Source organism: Helicoverpa zea, chromosome 29 (genome assembly GCF_022581195.2).
Source record: "Helicoverpa zea isolate HzStark_Cry1AcR chromosome 29, ilHelZeax1.1, whole genome shotgun sequence".
Lineage (NCBI taxonomy): Eukaryota > Metazoa > Arthropoda > Insecta > Lepidoptera > Noctuidae > Helicoverpa > Helicoverpa zea.
The window spans coordinates 3,941,255-3,959,898 of NC_061480.1; the positions used below are offsets into that span (position 1 = coordinate 3,941,255).

At 40.0% G+C, this 18,644-nt stretch overlaps 2 protein-coding genes across 3 annotated transcripts; one reads left to right on the forward strand and one right to left on the reverse strand.

Moving 5' to 3' along the window:
- Positions 1–15,821, reverse strand: LOC124643990 (zinc finger protein 232-like). The gene is made up of 7 exons (XM_047183141.1): positions 15,661–15,821; positions 14,446–14,523; positions 7,282–7,459; positions 6,571–6,869; positions 5,839–6,083; positions 5,139–5,253; positions 1–1,593 (listed from the first exon to the last, which is right to left on the reverse strand). Exons 2-7 carry the CDS (start codon positions 14,502–14,504, stop codon positions 879–881), a joined length of 1,611 nt encoding a protein of 536 aa, XP_047039097.1. The 5' UTR covers positions 14,505–14,523; positions 15,661–15,821; the 3' UTR covers positions 1–878.
- On the forward strand, positions 7,892–14,037 carry LOC124643991. 2 transcript variants are annotated; one of them, XM_047183142.1, is made up of 2 exons: positions 7,892–10,078; positions 13,576–14,037. In XM_047183142.1, the coding sequence occupies exons 1-2, from the start codon at positions 8,644–8,646 to the stop codon at positions 13,611–13,613; spliced, it is 1,473 nt and encodes a 490-aa protein (XP_047039098.1). In that variant the 5' UTR covers positions 7,892–8,643; the 3' UTR covers positions 13,614–14,037. The 2 variants fall into 2 exon arrangements, with proteins under 2 accessions (XP_047039098.1, XP_047039099.1); XM_047183143.1 differs by having other exon boundaries at positions 7,892–8,964.
- Positions 15,822–18,644: the final 2,823 nt, after the last annotated feature.

Below are 18,644 nucleotides of genomic sequence, written 5' to 3' on the forward strand. Positions count from 1 at the left end.
TTGGTCTTATATTAGTAGCAGAATGCCCGATATGGTTAAAACTGCTATTGCGATTCAATTTCTATTCAATTTTGACATTATTAACTTAGCAGAATCGGGCCCCTGTTGCTTTTTTGTTTTGATTAGAATATGACATTACATACCTATATGGGGCTAATGTCAATATTCTCTAGTATTATTTATATAGAAAAACAATGTTGAAAGGTTCTTCTATCTAACCTACAGACAGCAAAAACACATAGGAAGTGGTGAAGGGTGGGCATTTTGGGGGCTGTCTTTTGTAAAGTTTTGACGTTCAAAAAATGTTGTTTTGCAGCCAAGATTGAATAAACAATTTAATTTTTGATAAAATATTGGAAACAGCAGTAAGAGGTAACATGATTTCTTTATAAACACGTTTTTATCATTTATTTAATACTTCACATATTGATTGAGACATAGAGAAAAAAGTACTGTTGGAATGTTATATAGTTCTGTTATTATTATTTCTATATTAGCGTCCCGAGGGAACTACTGCCCGTACTCGGGTAAAAAGTGATCTATGACCTTTCTCAGGCTTTAGACAATCTGTTTACCATATATTATTTAAATTGGTTCAGCAGTTTTTGCATGAAGCCAGACAAATAAGAGTTATTTTCACAATTTTTTATATTAGTAAGTAAGTATAGACAGAATAATCAGTTTTTTTTGCCAAAATCAGATTATTATTATTTTTTCGTTAATTTTATAGAATTTTCAAATCGTTTTTTACTGATTTCAAAAACCACAAAATCTTTATATGTCCTGAAAAATGCGTCAATATTTACATAACCCATAGTATCTCTCTCACACTCTTTACATTTAGAAACTCTTACATTAATCGTATATCCGAACCAGTCTTACTCATCCAAGAATTCCACGTCATCATCATCATGGTTCACATCCGCATGTCTTCTCAGCACGTGCCTTCTCAAATCGCTCTTCTTCTTAGTAGAATATTCACAAAAACTACATACATGTTTCTTGTCTTTAGAACACACTTTAAAATGTTGAAACACTTTAACCTTACTATCAGACTTAAAATCGCACTTTCTACACTTAAAATTCTTCTTCTTCACTCGCGTGTCACTGTTTTTAGCACTCACTAGGGTGTCACTATCATGATTTTTCAAATGGAATATCAGACTCATTTTATGTCTTGCTCTATAGTCACAGAGATGACATTTGAACTTTTTTTCGACTTTATGAATCCTTGTATGACGGGAGAACATTGATTTACTTGCAGACGTATACCCACAGATTTGACAGACTTGTAACACTGTAGAATGCTCAGAAAGATGTTTGTTATACTCCAAGCTACTCGTCGTAGTAAAATGGCATTGAACGCAGTAAAAATCGTACATGCCCCACATGATTTTCTCTATATTCGAGCGCTGTTTTCGTGGTTTTTTCTTGAGAACTTTCTTCTTATCTGGTGTTTTCTTGACGAGCTTGACAAGAGGCATATCGTCTTCATCCGTTTCGTCCGAGACTTCGACCGTGTCGATGTGTGGTTCTTGGAGTATCACGTCGTCTTCGTCGCTTGAAGTTAGGAGGCTGATGGGGTCTTCTTTTCTGTGGGCAAATTAAGGTATGTTAGAGCGGTAAATAGGTAGGTAATCGTTACATGATGAATTTTAGTTATTTATTTATTAAGGGGTAAACCAGCTTCTGTGTAGATAAAGCTTAAAGTACAATTTTTGTTATGACTAGGACTAGTTCTCGACAGAGGAGCTTTCGGTGAACTGCAGATTTCTATAATATATGTATCCGTTGTTTTGTGAGAGTTTGAACATGATTTATATTATGCTTATGTCAAAATTCTTAGGATAGATAGGTTATCAGAATCCACCATGAGTAATAAAAGCGCCGATCGATCGTAAGGTTAAGCAACGCTTAGTGCTGTAGTACCGTGGATGGGAGACCTTTTCATGCCAAGTTTCTCCGAGTTTCTTAAAGTACCATAAATTGAGGGGCTACCAAACCATCTACCTATCATCATAGTATAGATACTCGAACATCAGTGAAGCCCACTGATCTAGAGGTCACAACAGCAACTGCCTTGCACAGGGTTCCGGGTTCGTATTCGTGGACAGCTTTGGACAGGGTCTCTGGTTCATGTAGACCATGCGGCTAGGCGGATAGCTTACTTGCTGGTATCGAAGTAGTCGTGGTGCAGCATCAGGCAGTCCTGGCTGCCCGCACTGCTGTGTTCGTGTCTGTACAATGCGGCTAGGCGGATAGCTTACTGGGGGTGCGAAGAATCTCCGGGTTACGGGAGGCCACCAAACAAAACTGACTCTGGCGACGTACAACGGCCGCACGCTACGGCTTGACTCGCATCTGGCGCAACTCGAGGTGGAACTTGGGAAGATTAGGTGGCACATATTAGGGTTATGTGAAGTTCGAAGAGAGGGGGAGGACACCATAACCCTCGAATCAGGTCACCTAATATACTTCCGAGAGGGAGACCAACAATCCCAAGGTGGTGTTGGGTTTCTGGTTAATAAGTCCTTAGCTGATAACGTTGTGGAGGTGTCTAGTGTGTCGAACAGGGTAGCGTACCTTATCATAAAGCTCACCGACAGGTATAGCCTCAAGGTAGTGCAAGTGTACGCACCGACCTCGACACATTCAGACGATGAAGTCCTGAAGGGCCCTCCACTTCACTACAAAGACCCATTACACCCTTGTCATGGGGGACTTTAACGCTAAAGTGGGAGTACAGATTTGCGGCGAATCGGCAGTAGGATCCCATGGATTTGGAAGCAGGAATCATAGGGGGCAAATGCTCGTCAACTTCCTCGAACGCGAGGGGCTGTTTTTGATGAACTCCTTTTTCAAAAAGCAGCCCCAAAGGAAGTGGACGTGGCAAAGCCCCGACACTATGACTAAAAATGAGATTGACTTCATCATGACGAACAAGAAGCACATATTCAGAGACGTCTCTGTGATCAACCGGTTTAATACCGGGAGCGATCACCGACTTGTCCGAGGCTCTCTGAATATCAACTTCAAGGCCGAACGTTTCCGTCTGATGAAGGCCAGGCTCCGACCAACACTGCTCCAAACCATGACAGGATCTGAAACGTTCCAGTCAAATTTGGAGAACCGATTTGCCGCCGTGGAAACCACAGCAGAGTTAACCAGAACCACGACTATGTGGTTCGGATCCTCAGGGAGGAAGGTTCGAGATTCTGTAATAGGCAGCGTAAGGGCAAGAAATCAAAGCTTTCGGAAGAGACATTAGGGCTTATGAAGAAACGACGTGAAAACCCGCCTGTCACTTGTCAGCTCAGCGGGCTCTAAACCAAGAGATCAACAAGCACGTACGACGCGACCTCCGGTGCTCCAATACTCTTGACATTGAAAGAGCAATTGAGCGGAATCGGGGGTCAAAGGTGTTCGTACAATCTCTTGGAAGAAGCCACTTGACGAAGCTGACCACAACAAGTGGAGAAGTCGTTTCTTCGGTACCGGCAGTCCTTTCGGAAGTGGAAAATTTCTATGGTCGGTTATACGCATCGCATGCATCTCGACCTGATCCCGGAAATGAGGATTCTAGAGCCACATTAACACGCCATTTCACCGAAGACCTGCCAGAAGTCAGCAGTGGCGAAATCGAGATCGCTCTGAGACAGCTCAAAAATGGAAAAGCCCCTGGCGAGGATGGCATTACAACAGAGCTATTAAAAGCGGGAGGTAAGCCCGTACTGGGGGAGCTCCAGAAGCTTTTTAATGCCGTCCTTTTCGAAGGGAGAACTCCAGAGGCGTGGAGTAGGAGTGTTGTCGTCCTGTTCTTCAAAAAGGGAGACAAAACTCAGCTGAAGAACTATCGACCCATTTCCCTCCTAAGCCACGTATATAAGCTGTTCTCAAGAGTGATCACGAACCGACTTGCGCGGAGACTCGACGAATTCCAACCACCGGAGCAGGCTGGGTTTCGGAGCGGATACGGCACCATAGACCACATCCACGCAGTGCGGCAGATTATACAGAAGACCGAAGAGTATAATCAGCCCCTGTGTCTAGCATTTGTGGACTATGAGAAGGCCTTTTACTCGGTTGAAATCTGGTCTATTTTGGAGTCCCTGCAGCGTTGTCAAGTAGATTGGCGATACATCCAAGTGATGAGATGTCTCTACGAAGCCGCTACAATGTCGGTCCAAGTACAGAATCAGCAAACAAGGCCCATACCGTTGCATCGAGGAGTGAGACAAGGGGATGTTATTTCCCCGAAACTGTTCACTAATGCAATGGAGGATATGTTCAAGACGCTGAACTGGAAAGGACGCGGCATCAACATCAATGGCGAACACATCTCTCACTTGCGATTTGCTGACGATATCGTCATCATGGCGGAAACGCTGCAGGACCTACAACAGATGCTGAACGACCTGGCTGAATCTTCTCTACGCATCGGCCTACGGATGAACTTGGACAAAACCAAGGTCATGTTCAATGAACATGTTCTACCGGAACCGATTGCGATACACGGCGCCGTTCTCGAAGTTGTTCGGAAATATGTATACCTCGGGCAGACATTGCAGTTAGGTAGAAACAACTTTGAGGACGAGGTGAATAGGAGAATTCAGTTGGGTTGGGCTGCATTTGGGAAGCTACGTCGAGTCCTAACATCGTCGATCCCACAGTGCCTAAAGACAAAAGTCTTCAATCAGTGCGTCCTACCTGTCATGACTTACGGAGCCGAAACGTGGACACTGTCGGTACGGCTGGTTCACAAGTTTAAAGTCGCTCAGCGGGCTATGGAAAGGGCTAAGCTCGGCATTTCTCTGAGGGATCGCATCAGAAATGAGGTAATCCGTCACAGAACCAAGGTCATCGACATAGCCCACCGAATCAGCAAGCTGAAGTGGCAGTGGGCTGGCCATATTAGCCGAAGAACCGATAACCGTTGGGGTAAACGAGTTCTAGAGTGGAGACCACGCCTCGGCAAACGTAGTGTAGGACGTCCTCAGGCACGGTGGAGTGATGACTTGCGCAAGACGGCTGGCAGGAGCTGGATGCGAGAAGCCGAAAATCGATCTCAGTGGCGTGCACTTGGAGAGGCCTATGTCCAGCAGTGGACTGCTATAGGCTGATGATGATGGATAGCTTACTTGCTGGTATCGAAGTAGTCGTCGTGCAGCAGCAGGGTGGCAGGGTCCACCTCCACCTGCACGCTCTCCAGTAGCATCAGGCAGTCCTGGCTGCCCGCACCCGCTGTGTTGGCATCTGGATGAGAAAATATTACGTTAGTATTGCACTATATGAACAAATCTTCAAAATTCTCTAGTATTAGTAATGGATATGTCACATCTGATTAAAAAATAGTCATAACATACAATTGGCTTGTACACATCTTCATATTTATCTTCATCATCATCTGCCGAGCCTTTTCCCAACTACATTGAGGTCGGCTTCCAGTCTAACCGCATGCAGCTGAGTACCAGTGTGCCATAAGGAGCGACTGCCTCTCTAACCTCCTCAAACCAGTTACCCGGGCAAATAATTACAATCGCCAAAATCGTTTTACCATGAAAGCGTTACAAATTCACAATCCCTTCATCATACAGGGGGATCAAAACTATCGAAATCTTATATTTTTTAGTTATTTAATCTGAGAATCTAGAATACCATTACACGTATTGCTGGGGAGTTTGTTCCGCCACTTCTTCACAGCAATAACACACAGGAAGTGGTGAAGGGTGGGCGTTTTGGGGGCTGTCTTTCGTAATTTCTTGACGTTCAAAAAGTGCTGTATTGCAGCCAAGTCTTAATAAATGATTATTGATTTATTTTTATTTTTACACAACATACCTTTATCCACAGAAATCTCAATAAAAACCGGTTCGGCCTCTTTAACATCTTCAATCTCAATAGAATCCGACGTAACGCGCACAGGTTGTGTTCCCGGCTGGGAGCACTCGGGCTCGGGGTTCGAGCCCGGTTGGGGGCAGTCGGGGACTAGGTCCGCTAGTAGCGCCGGGTTGGGGACTTTGTTCTTTATGTGGTAGTTTGTTATCATGTCTTCGATGTCTTCTTTCTGGTCTAGTGGTGGGGGGCTGGAAGGTAAATGTATTTTTTTAATGTATATTAATATGTATCTCGAAGAAATCGCTATTTAGCGATAAGACCGCTAATTGTACTGTTATTTGTGTGTGATTTCCTGTGTTGTTACTTTTCTTGTGGTAAAATAAAGAATAATCAATCTATGTATCTATGTATGTTTTATTCCATGAGAAAAGTTACCTTAATGACTTTTGCGCTTAAGTCGTTTGGAAATACAAGTTTGCTTAGAATACACATACTTAATGCCCATAAGGCTTATTTTACCGTGGACACGCACATATTAAAACTTAAGAGTTTGATTGCTTGAACGCGCCAGGAACTGCAGGACTGACTTGAAAACGTAGCCTATATGTTATTGCGATATACAAGCGCCAAACCAAGCAAGTATTAGTGCCAAGTTTCATCAAGATCTACCGAAAGTTTTAACATGAAATGGTAAAAAATTTAAATACATACAAACTTTCGCATTTATAAACTTACCTTCTAACAACAGTCTTTTCAACTCTGCTAACTCCATTCTGCGCTTGCAAACTATTAACAGTCACCGCTATTCTCTTCTGTATGTCATCTATCAGTTTCTCAGCATCCATCGGCGATGGTACAGACACGGTGGTTGAGTCACACGTGTCTGTAGTCTTGGGAGACGCTGGGGCAGGGGGAATTGGGGATGGCTGGGAACTGGGACCCGGGGGGGAAGATTGGGGTTGGGGGCTTACGGTGGGAGCTTCGGGTGGTGGTGTGGGGGATTTTGGGCGTGTTTCTTTTGGTGAGGTGGGTTTCTGGAAAATTAAGGTTTGAGATTCAGTTGGTGCTTTGAATGACTTTTGAATATTTATGTTTAGATAAATAGAAGTTTAAATATGTATTGTTGTACTACTATTTTCTATTATTATAAGCTGTCCTTAGATATTAAGGCATTCTGATAAAAAAGGTGTCCTTTGGCAGAATGAGACGACTTTAGAAACTTTAGAATTAAGACAGAGTTATAAAAGATCGTATATGTAAGATCTAAAAATATTTTCGTAGGAAATGTGGACAAGTAATGCCTGTTTTTTAAATAAATTAATTCTAAAATTAGGTACAGGTTATCGCTTATATACTTTTTTCTTGCTATATACTAGCTATTTGTTATTATCATATTGCTTTATGTTCCCAATAAACATTTTTAATTATTTAATTTCTCATTATCACCTTCTGGTCCAACAACAGTGTGGGCACGACACGACGCTTGAGCCGCACCTTGCCTCTGACATTCTCGTAGTCATCTGCACTGAAGTGCCGGCTGCACACCACCGTGCCCAGGGGCAGCTTGCCCGGGATAGGGATCACTTCCAGCCATTTGCGACGGAGTAGACGGCTTGTGGGGAACCTGGGGCAAGAATTGGGGGGAGTTGGGGTAAATAAAGTAAGATTTTTTTCGAGAAATTGGGGAATATATGATTTCATGGCTGTCATTGAATATCCTTGGCAGTCGTTACGGGTAGTCAGAAGCCAGTAAGTCTGACACCAGTCTAACCATGGGGTATCGGGTTGCCCGGGTAACTGGGTTGAGGAGGTCAGATAGGCAGTCGCTCCTTGTGGCACACTGGTACTCAGCTGAATCCGGTTAGACTGGAAGCCGACCCCAACATAGTTGGGAAAAGGCTCGGGAGATGATGAGGAATATGTGATTTGAAATTGGAATTAAGTAGTCATGTATCTTCTTCCAAAAGCAATAATCCTACTTAGGCAAGTAATCTATACATATAGCTGTTACACAAAAACACTCGCAAAGCAGAAATTATGTTAAATGGATTGTTCGGAAACCTCTAGAACATAGGAACGACGTCGATGGAGGCGCCACCGGCGATGGCATCGGAGGGGGGACAGCGCGGCGCGGGGGGCAGCCACGTACGAGGATCGCGGGCCGCTCACACACCTTACCGATCAGCTGTGAAAATTGTACGCGTCGCGCGCCGTTTAATTATATAATTTGTTACAAATCATCCGTTGGAATAAACCAGTACCTATATTTCGGAAACAGCCTCAGTCATTTCTACAGCCCAAGAATTCTCCCTAACAAAGTGGTCCTTCGCAAGAAAGAAAAAACAACGGAGGCAGGCGTGCAGTGACGCGTGCGTGGCGATTTTGCAGCGCAGGAAAAAACCAACGTGGCGCACACGTCTCCAAGAAATATATCGACGAGAACGGATAACTGTGGCTACGGATCGGTAAATAGTGTGTCGTTCCAATTAATCATTGCCCTTTATCACTTCTTAAATTCTTCCCGCTTTGTTGGCCATTTAAATCTGTTCCATTTTTTTTCCCCATATTTATTAGTCATCGCATTCATTTCGTTGCACATATTTCAAGCCTGGTTATCGCTCAAGCCTATTATTGTAGGTGCATCGCTGCATAATTAGTAGCAGGCAAAAAATAAGAAACCTGTTTACACGGATACGTGTTAGCTTGACCGCTAATTCACTCAAGGTCAACATCTGTCGCTTTGCAATTTATTCAACGCAGTGCTTGCTCATTAGTTACGAATTAACGTAATTATTATTTATTTGAATAATGGACTCTAAACTTAAAGAATTAGTTAAGAAACGTGCAAGCTGTAAAGCTAAACTTACGCTTTTCAGCAATTATTTAAATGTAGTCCTTTCTTGTTCACGATTAAGTGATTTACAAGTAACAGAACTGGAAACCCGACTTGATAAAATGGATTTATTATACAATGACTATGATAAAATACAGGGGGATATCGAGCTGCTGATGGAGGACTCCGCCGAGGCATTGGCTGATCGCGAAGCCTTTCAAAACCAATACTTCTCCTTGGTGTCATCGGCGCGCGAGGTGCGACGTCAGCATAGCGAGCGAAGAGCCAGCGTGTTGGTGAGTTCCGTACAAGCTTCAGATAATAATGACGCCACACAGTCGAAACATAGTGTTGTGAAATTACCACAGATTAGTTTACCACATTTTGATGGAAGCTATCAGCATTGGCTCGAGTTTAGAGACACGTTTGATTCTCTTATACACAAGAACACATTGTTGGATGACATAAGTAAATTTCATTATCTGAGGTCCTCGTTAAAGGGTGCTGCTGCCTTAATTATTAGAAGCTTGGATTTTAATTCTGGTAACTACAGCATCGCCTGGGATTTATTGACGAAACGTTACAATAATAATCGTCTTTTGGTAAATAATCATGTTCAATCGTTATTTAATGTCGATCAAATAGAAAAGGAGTCCAGTAAAGCAGTACGTCATTTAGTCGATAGTACTACAAAAAATCTCAGAGCTTTAACAATTTTAGGACAACCGACGCAGCACTGGGACACCTTAATTATTTATATAATGGCTCACAAATTAGATACTAAAACTTACGTTCATTGGGAAGAATTTAGAAATACGTTATCCGAGGCACCTACATTGTCTAAATTTTTAACTTTTTTAAATAACAGGGCAGACTTGTTGGAATCAGTTGAGGACTCTGAAGCTATTAAAAACAAGACCTCAAACAATAAATCAAATAAGCAAAAAAGTTTTGCCATAACATCAACTGATAATAATAATATTTCAAATAAGGTTTCGAGCTCAAATTGTCCAATGTGCAAACAAAGTCATGTTTTATTTAAGTGTGATAGTTTTCGAAAACTGACGTCAGATGTTCGTAATCAGAAGGCTAAAGAATACAAGGTTTGTCTTAACTGTTTAAACCCGGGCCATTCCGAACAAAAATGCAAATTGTGGGCTCGGTGCAAGTATTGTAAGGCAAAACATAATACACTGTTACACGTAGACAAAGACAGCGAGCCGACTACCAGTAGTCAAATAACAGATAATGTTACTTTAACTGCCAAAGCTATACAGAATACTACTTCGTCCACCGTATTGCTTTCCACAGCGAGGGTGAAGGTGCGCGACAGCAGCGGCCGCAGCCACGTAGCGAGGGTGCTGCTGGACAACGGCAGTACCGCAAACTTTATAACTGAGGAGCTGTGTGGTAAGCTGGGTTCACTTAAACGTAACGTAAACTCCAGAATAACGGGTATTAACCAGCAAACTTGTAAAAGCACACAGTCTTGTTCCTTAACCTTAGAATCTTACTCGGGTAAATTTAAAACAACAATTGATTGTTTAGTATTACCAGAGATAACCAAATCATTACCATCGACATTAATTGATATAAGTACTATTCCACTTCCATCAGGCATCTGTCTAGCTGACCCTCACTATTATAAACCGTCAAGCGTAGACATTTTACTAGGTGCTGAACAGTTCTGGAATATTTTAGGTACTAACACAATAAATCTAGGCAAATGTCAACCTAGGTTATACGAATCTAAATTAGGATGGCTTATTTCTGGGTTTATTGCGCAACCTAGTCCATCCCGTGACCAACCAGTGTGTAATTTTGTGCAGGAAATAAAACCTGAACTCACTCGGTTTTGGGAACTAGATTCAATATCAGAAAAACATTCGTTGTCAGCCGAGGAACGTGCATGTGAGGAACATTTTTTACGCACTACTACTCGTGGCGAAGACGGGCGTTTTATTGTTAAAATGCCATTTAAACAGTCACCAGATGTTTTAGGTGACTCATACCAAATGGCGAAAGTTCGATTTCTTTCGCTCGAACGTAGGTTTGAACGTGATCCCTTATTCAAAGGTAGGTATATCGATTTTATGCACGAGTACTTGCAATTAGGGCATATGTCTGAAGTTAGTAACTCAAATGATAACATAAGTTACTATTTACCACATCACGGTGTTACGCGCGAGCAAAGTACTACAACTAAATTAAGAGTTGTCTTTGACGCGTCAGCTGTGACGACTTCAGGTATTTCTTTAAATCACCTACAAATGATCGGTCCGACTGTACAGGACGATCTTTATTCTATTTTACTTCGTTTTCGAAAACATAGATACGTTGTATCAGGAGATGTAGAGAAAATGTATAGAGCTATAGATTTAAATAAATCTCAACGCTCTTTACAAAAAATCCTATTTAGATTTAATCAACATGAACCGCTTAAAACCTTTGTTCTTAATACAGTTACTTATGGCACCGCTTCGGCACCATACTTAGCGACAAAGGCACTCGTAAGTCTCGCTTCACAGGCGTCTAATGATGACGTAAAGCAAGCTATACAACGGGACATGTACGTTGATGATTATTTGGGAGGCAGTGACACTGAGTCAGCAACCATACTGTTATGCAAGGAGGTGAGTTCGATTTTAGCATCAGCTCAATTCAAATTAAGAAAATGGCAATCTAATAGCCCACAAGTGATGAAGGCTATGTTGTCATCCCTTGATCAGAATGATAATAACATTCTGGATTTAAATCGTAATCAATCTCATAACACTGCTAAAGTATTGGGCTTAAACTGGGTTCGCGATTTAGATCAGTTAACTTTTTCTATAAATCTACCTCCAACTAATAAAATAACTAAACGTTACATTTTATCTTGCATTAGTCAAATCTTTGACCCATTAGGGCTAGTAGGGCCGTGTGTCGTATTGGCAAAGATAACAATGCAAAAATTATGGTTAGAAAAATGTTCGTGGGACGAACCGGTTTCTCGTGACACTCAAGAATGTTGGTCGTCATTCGTCACTACGTTATCGTGTTTGAATAATTTAAACATACCACGGCATGCATTTAGTGTTAATCATAAAATAATTGAGTTGCACATTTTTACAGATGCATCCGAGTGTGCCTATGGGGCATGTGTGTACGTTCGTTGCCTAAATAATGATGATACTATAACCGTTCACCTTTTAACTTCGAAAAATAAGGTAGCTCCCATTAAACATACAACCATACCCCGTCTTGAACTGTGCGGGGCCTTGTTGGGAGCAAGACTGAGTGCAAAGGTAGTAGACTCACTAACTATTAAAATAAATAAGTGTTATTATTGGTGTGATTCGACGATAGTTCTCTGTTGGTTATCTGCATCGCCGAATAAATTAAAGCCTTTTGTTCGTAACCGTGTCAGTGAGATACAAGAAAGTACCGGGGAAAATTCTTGGAGATACGTGTCGTCGAAAGAGAACCCGGCCGACTTCATATCTCGCGGGCTGAGGGCCGATCAAATCGGCACCTGTAAATTGTGGTGGTCGGGCCCAGAGTTTTTAAAATTAGGCGAAGATCGTTGGCCTAAAATGCCAAATACGGGTTCTAATTCCGACATACCTGAATTTAAAGTTCATTTAGTAGATAACTGTCAATCAACTCAATCAGTTATCAGTCGTTTGATTAGTAATAAATCTAACATAAACAAATTAAAACGTATTTTCGCTTATGTACTTAGGTTCATTTTTAATTTAAAAAATCCTAACAGCAGGTTGTGTGGTCATTTATCCTGTGATGAATTAAATGAAGCATTTACTGTTATGTTACGTTTTAGTCAAATGGAAATGTTTTCTGACGAATACAAAACACTTAGTTTAAAAAGGCCACTATCCAGCAAAAATAGGCTTGCTTCACTGTCTCCATTTATGGATGATCGAGGTGTAATTCGCGTAGGTGGCAGGTTAGATAACGCTAACTACAGTTACGACACAAAACATCCAATATTGCTAGATAGTAAACATCACATTACGAAAATATTATTTCGTTGTGAACATCTTAAGCTTATGCATGCAGGGCCACAACTTCTTTTATCACACATTCGTCAAACTTACTGGCCTTTAGGAGGTAGAAATTTATCTAAAGGTACATTCAGAGAATGTGTCAAATGTTTCAGATTTAGGTGTCAAGCGGTGCAACCAGTCATGGGTCAGCTACCACGCACGAGGACACAGCTTGAATTTCCGTTTTATAATTGTAGTGTCGACTACGCCGGACCAATGCTGATAGCTGACCGTAAAGGCAGAGGTGCCAGACTCATTAAATCCTATATCTGTGTGTTCGTCTGTTTGGCAGTAAAGGCTGTTCATCTGGAGCTTGTGACGGATCTCACCAAAGACGCCTATCTTGCCGCGTTAAAGAGATTCGTTGCTCGTCGGGGTAAACCACACAGTATCCTCTCTGATAACGGCACAGCTTTTGTGGGCGTATTTAATGAGCTTGCACAATTCTTGGCTAATTCAAATTTAGAAACCTATTTTGCACAAGAAGCGATAAAGTTTAGCTTTACTCCTCCTTATAGTCCACATTTTAATGGTATAACAGAGGCCGCCGTTAAGTCTACAAAAAGACACTTAAAAACCATTGTTCATTCTTCTCATCTAACATATGAGGAGATGAACACATACCTAGTCCAAATTGAGGCTATATTAAATTCCCGTCCCCTTGTTGCTCTTTCTTCGTCTCCTGACGACCTTACCGCTCTCACTCCTTCGCACTTTTTAATTGGACGACCGCTAATATCCGTTTCTCAGCCGCAGGTACACTCCGTCAACATCACTCGATTGGACCGCTACAAAAGAATTGAGCATCTACGGCAACACTTTTGGAACCGATTCAGTCATGAATATGTTGTCATGTTGCAGCAGAGAACCAGATGGCATGCGTCCACAGGCGAAATTAAGCTGAATCAGTTAGTTCTGATCAGAGAGAAAACGCAACCACCACTACATTGGCTATTAGGCCGTATCGTCAAGGTGTTTCCTGGTGCTGACGGCATCACGAGGGTGGCGGAAATCAAAACCAAGAAGGGCAACATCACAAGGGCCTTCAACAACATATGTCCTTTACCTATTGAAGACGATGTTTCAACCCGGGCAGGATGTTCGGAAACCTCTAGAACATAGGAACGACGTCGATGGAGGCGCCACCGGCGATGGCATCGGAGGGGGGACAGCGCGGCGCGGGGGGCAGCCACGTACGAGGATCGCGGGCCGCTCACACACCTTACCGATCAGCTGTGAAAATTGTACGCGTCGCGCGCCGTTTAATTATATAATTTGTTACAAATCATCCGTTGGAATAAACCAGTACCTATATTTCGGAAACAGCCTCAGTCATTTCTACAGCCCAAGAATTCTCCCTAACATGGATGACCCCTTATAAAAGGTAGAATTAACAATATCTTTAATCATATCACTTTATGACGTACCGCAAAATAAAGAAGAAAACATTTTCAATTTCCAAGCTTAGAAAAATTATAGAGTACAAAAGTAAAGTGCCCACATGCTACATTTTGACTATGTAATAAACTGTCTTACCCTCACACTCAGAGACATTTAATCATTACTGAAGTCACTCCTTAGTGACGGATTGTCAAAGAAATCAATTAAGTAACCATTAAATGTGTCCGAGTGCGTCCATTAGCAAGGCAAAGAATGACAACAACCAAAAGTACAGAACTGTTTCCACATTACACAACGCAAGAATAGTGGTAGGTAAGGAGAAAAACATACTCAAAATAGAATGTTTCCTGAGAAGTGAGTTCACAACCTTCCACACAGCACGGCCCCATGATGAGACCACTCCACAACCTGGAAACAACATAATATACTGTTACAACCTTTTTATCGTCCCACTGCTGGGCTGCGGCCTCCTCTCACACGGATAAAGATTGAGCATTAGTCACCACGCTTGCTCAATGCGGGTTGCTGATTTCAGACTCTATAGTCCAGGTTTCCTCAAGATGTTTTCCTTCACCTTTTTTTTCAGCCATCGGTGTATAAGATATACTTATAGAGTACATACAAACTTAGAAAAATTACACAATAAACAAACATAGATTGCATTGTCTGAAACACTATAATATATAAAATATTAATATTTATTGGGGAACTCTTCCTGCTGTCAATACCCTCTTTTATATACAACTTATGGTTTTAATGTTCAAAAAGGGATACCACTCCTTGAAAATTATTTACCTTTAATTTGTTTTTATTTTAGTTATTTGGATTTGTTTTTATTCAGGTTCGGGGGAATTTAATTTGTTTCGACTACTTTATGATTCACTAGCTGGTTATGTAGTATGAGCTCAGCCGGTGCAGCATGAACGAAGAAAAATTAAACTCATTTTCATATTTATTTTGTTAGTGAATATACACCACTTTTTTAAACATTGATTGATGTCTACTAGAAAAATATTCTATTATTTTGGTGTCTTGATAATGGATACTTATTATGTAGGCTTTCATCAAAAACGCTAAGCATTCTTATACATACATGGAAATATCTTTTAATCACAAATAAACAATAAAAACCATACAAACTAATATACCAATAAGAAAATATTTTCCCATAATTAATGCAAATTACTAAAGGCTGGCAACCCTAACAACTAGGCGGGTTACAGCCGAAAACCTATAACCAGTCGCGCGTCCTTATTCCGTGAGCTACATCGCGCCAACTATGCACATACAACATACACCTTATTACTACTACACATAGAGTCTACATTGCCATATCAACCCGCACGGGCGCGATCGCACTTCGAAGCGATTTCCAGAATAACACCGTGCCGATAATTAATGCAATACATTTTAAAATCGATATTTAACAAAGAAAATTCAACAAAAACACACAATCTAATGTTTGTAAACAATCTTAGCGAGTATTCACGCGCGAAAACATTGATACAAAGGTTATAAATACAAATTAGAAATATTACGACTTACCAGCGTCCGTGACGCTTCTAAGACGATGTTGTGCTGTATTTAAGTGTAATAATTAGTGTTTAACTGATACTTCACACGTTTTCACACAAACACTACATAATTCCCGGTGTATTGATCAATTTTTGCTTTGAAAAATATTTACTATATCTTTTTTCACAGATTTTGACAATTTGATACTTGCTTCATAGTGATTTTTTTTTTTTTTTTTTTGGAATTTTATGACCTGGTAACTGAGACCTTTAAGTCAAGTCATTTTTTACACATAAACTTTATCACTTCACTTCACGACACTTAAATTGTTTTGATAGTATTTTTAATGTATTTGTATATGGGTTTATAACTGTTCTTGTCTTTTAATAACTGTTTAAGTGGCGGCGGGCGGGATGAAGAATCAAACTTAATTTTCAGTTCACACAGTTCACTAGCCAACACTAATCTGTCAAGTAGGAAGGTTTGGCAGTCAAAAATAAGATGCTCCATGGTTCCTTCTTGTGATTCACAATGGGGGCACGTATTACTCGTAATAATCCCAAGTCTAGCAAGGTGTGACGGTGCAGTATTATGGCCAAAGCGCAATCTATTTAACGTAGTGATAAAGTCTCGGCTGGCTTCTTTCAGTCTATTGTACCAGGGTCTAACAGGTAATCTTTCTTGAATACTTCCATACCACTTCCCTTTGATGTTTTGGTCTTTCTTCCACATTTCTAACCATAAATTATGTACATTTTCATTAATACATTGCAGGAAATCAGTCATCGGAATTTCCATTGCATTTCTAACATCAACAGCATTATTACCATCATATGCGGTTTTATCAGCTATTTCATTGCCAGAGATGCCTCGGTGAGATGGTACCCACAGGAACGCAATTTCGATATGCTTAAGGTAATACTGATAAATTATTTCTTTGATAAAATACAAAATATAATTAGACTTAAATGAAATTGAAAGGTTAGCTAAAGATTTTATCAAGCTTAGTGAATCAGAAACAATCAAAAAGTATTTACAATGATCAAGCTGACGAATATATAATAATGCCCTATAAACCGCATATGCCTCTGCAGTGAATATATTACAAGTATTGTGCAGAACAAAGCTTCGAGAGAATTTTGAATGTGAATCGTATATAGCAGCATGCACATAATCGTTCCCCTTACTGCCATCAGTATAAATAACATAATAATTCTTATTTTCTGCCAAAAACTGCAACATTTCAAAATTATTATTAATTGAATTTTGCATTACTTTAATAGGATGTGTAATACTCTGATAAGAGAAGGAGTAACATGGCCATGGGCACTGTTTTCTAACACCAGTAAAACTATTCTCTGTTTCCAGCAATATTTTGGATAATGTTGGGGAATTGCCACTCAAGAGATCCTCTCCTGTTGTTAGTCTACTAGAATTAGTATTTACAAAAGGTACAATTTTATTTTTTATTTTCTTGTTATTTGCAGCAATTAGCTTAAGACAGAATCTCCCTGCAAGTAGAATACGTCTCAAAATTAAGGGCATCAATTTAGTCTCTACTTCCATGGCCCTTATGGGAGTAGAGCACATTGCACCAGAAATTGTTCTCAAAGCTCTGTTCTGCAAGAGATCTAATTTATTTACATGAGTACTATTTATATACACTAGAGAACTATAATCGAAATGACTCCTAACTATACTTTTGTACAAAATTGACAATATTTTCGGGTCTGCCCCCCATGAAACACCTGCGAGACATTTCATTATATTTAAGCCTTTTAGAGCATTCTTTGATATGTATTTAATATGTTCCTCGAAAGTTAATTTTCTGTCGATTACTATGCCTAAAAATTTCTTTGAATTTACTGTGTTTATAATTTCTCCATTATAAATTACTTTTGAATTTGTATTTTCATTTCCAAATATCATGACACTGCTTTTGGAGGGGTTAATTTTTAAATGCAATACATCATTATAGTAGTGGAATAGTTCAGACAGGGCTTTGTTGATATTGTCAATCACAATTTCTACATTATAATTACTAGTGTACAGAACAATATCATCTGCAAACTGCAGAATTTCTACATTACTATTTACAAATTTACATATTTCACTTGTGTATATATTATATAGCAAAGGAGACAGTGTAGCACCCTGCATAGTACCTTTAGATGTAGATTTTGGACCATACAATGTATTATTGTGCCTTACATAGACCGTTCTATTTTTTAAGAAGTTAAATATCCATTTACACAGCTGACCAGGCACGCCCAACCTAGACATAACTTCTACAAGTATAGTCGGATCTAAACTGTCAAATGCACCTTGAACATCTAGAAATACACAAACAGTGTTTAACTTTCTATCTTTTGCATGTTTCAGGTCAAAGATTAAAGAAGTGAAGCTGTCAGCACAACTTCGTCCTCGACGAAATCCATATTGAACATGTGGAATGATGCTGTTAGATTCCATATACCAATCTAAACGATTTTTGATCATGTTTTCAAATATTTTCCCTAGACATGAGGAGAGTGATATTGGTCTATAAGAGCTGGCCAACTTTGCAGGTTTATCTGGTTTGAGTATTGGAATGACACATTGAGTTTTCCATGACTGTGGAATACGTTTACAATGCCAAAGGAGATTAAGAACATTAAGAAATATTTTTTGCGCAGATTCATCTAAATTTTTAATAATACAATATGGAAAATCATCTAAACCAGGTGTAGTGTCTCTCCGAGATATCAAACTCATGTTAAATTCTGACCATGTAAAAGGATGTAATAAAAATTTTGAATTTAGATTGTCATTGTTTAATTCAAAAATACTGCCTAAATTATCAGAATCTTTTAAATTACTATTATCTGATAATTTATCTAGAAATGGAGAAACAAACTCATCACTGTATGATTTGTTGCCAGTTCTTATACCTTTAAACATTTTAAGATGATTCCAAATCTTACTTATAGGTGTAGTTCTATTAAAAGTGTTACATAAGTTATCCCAACCTATTC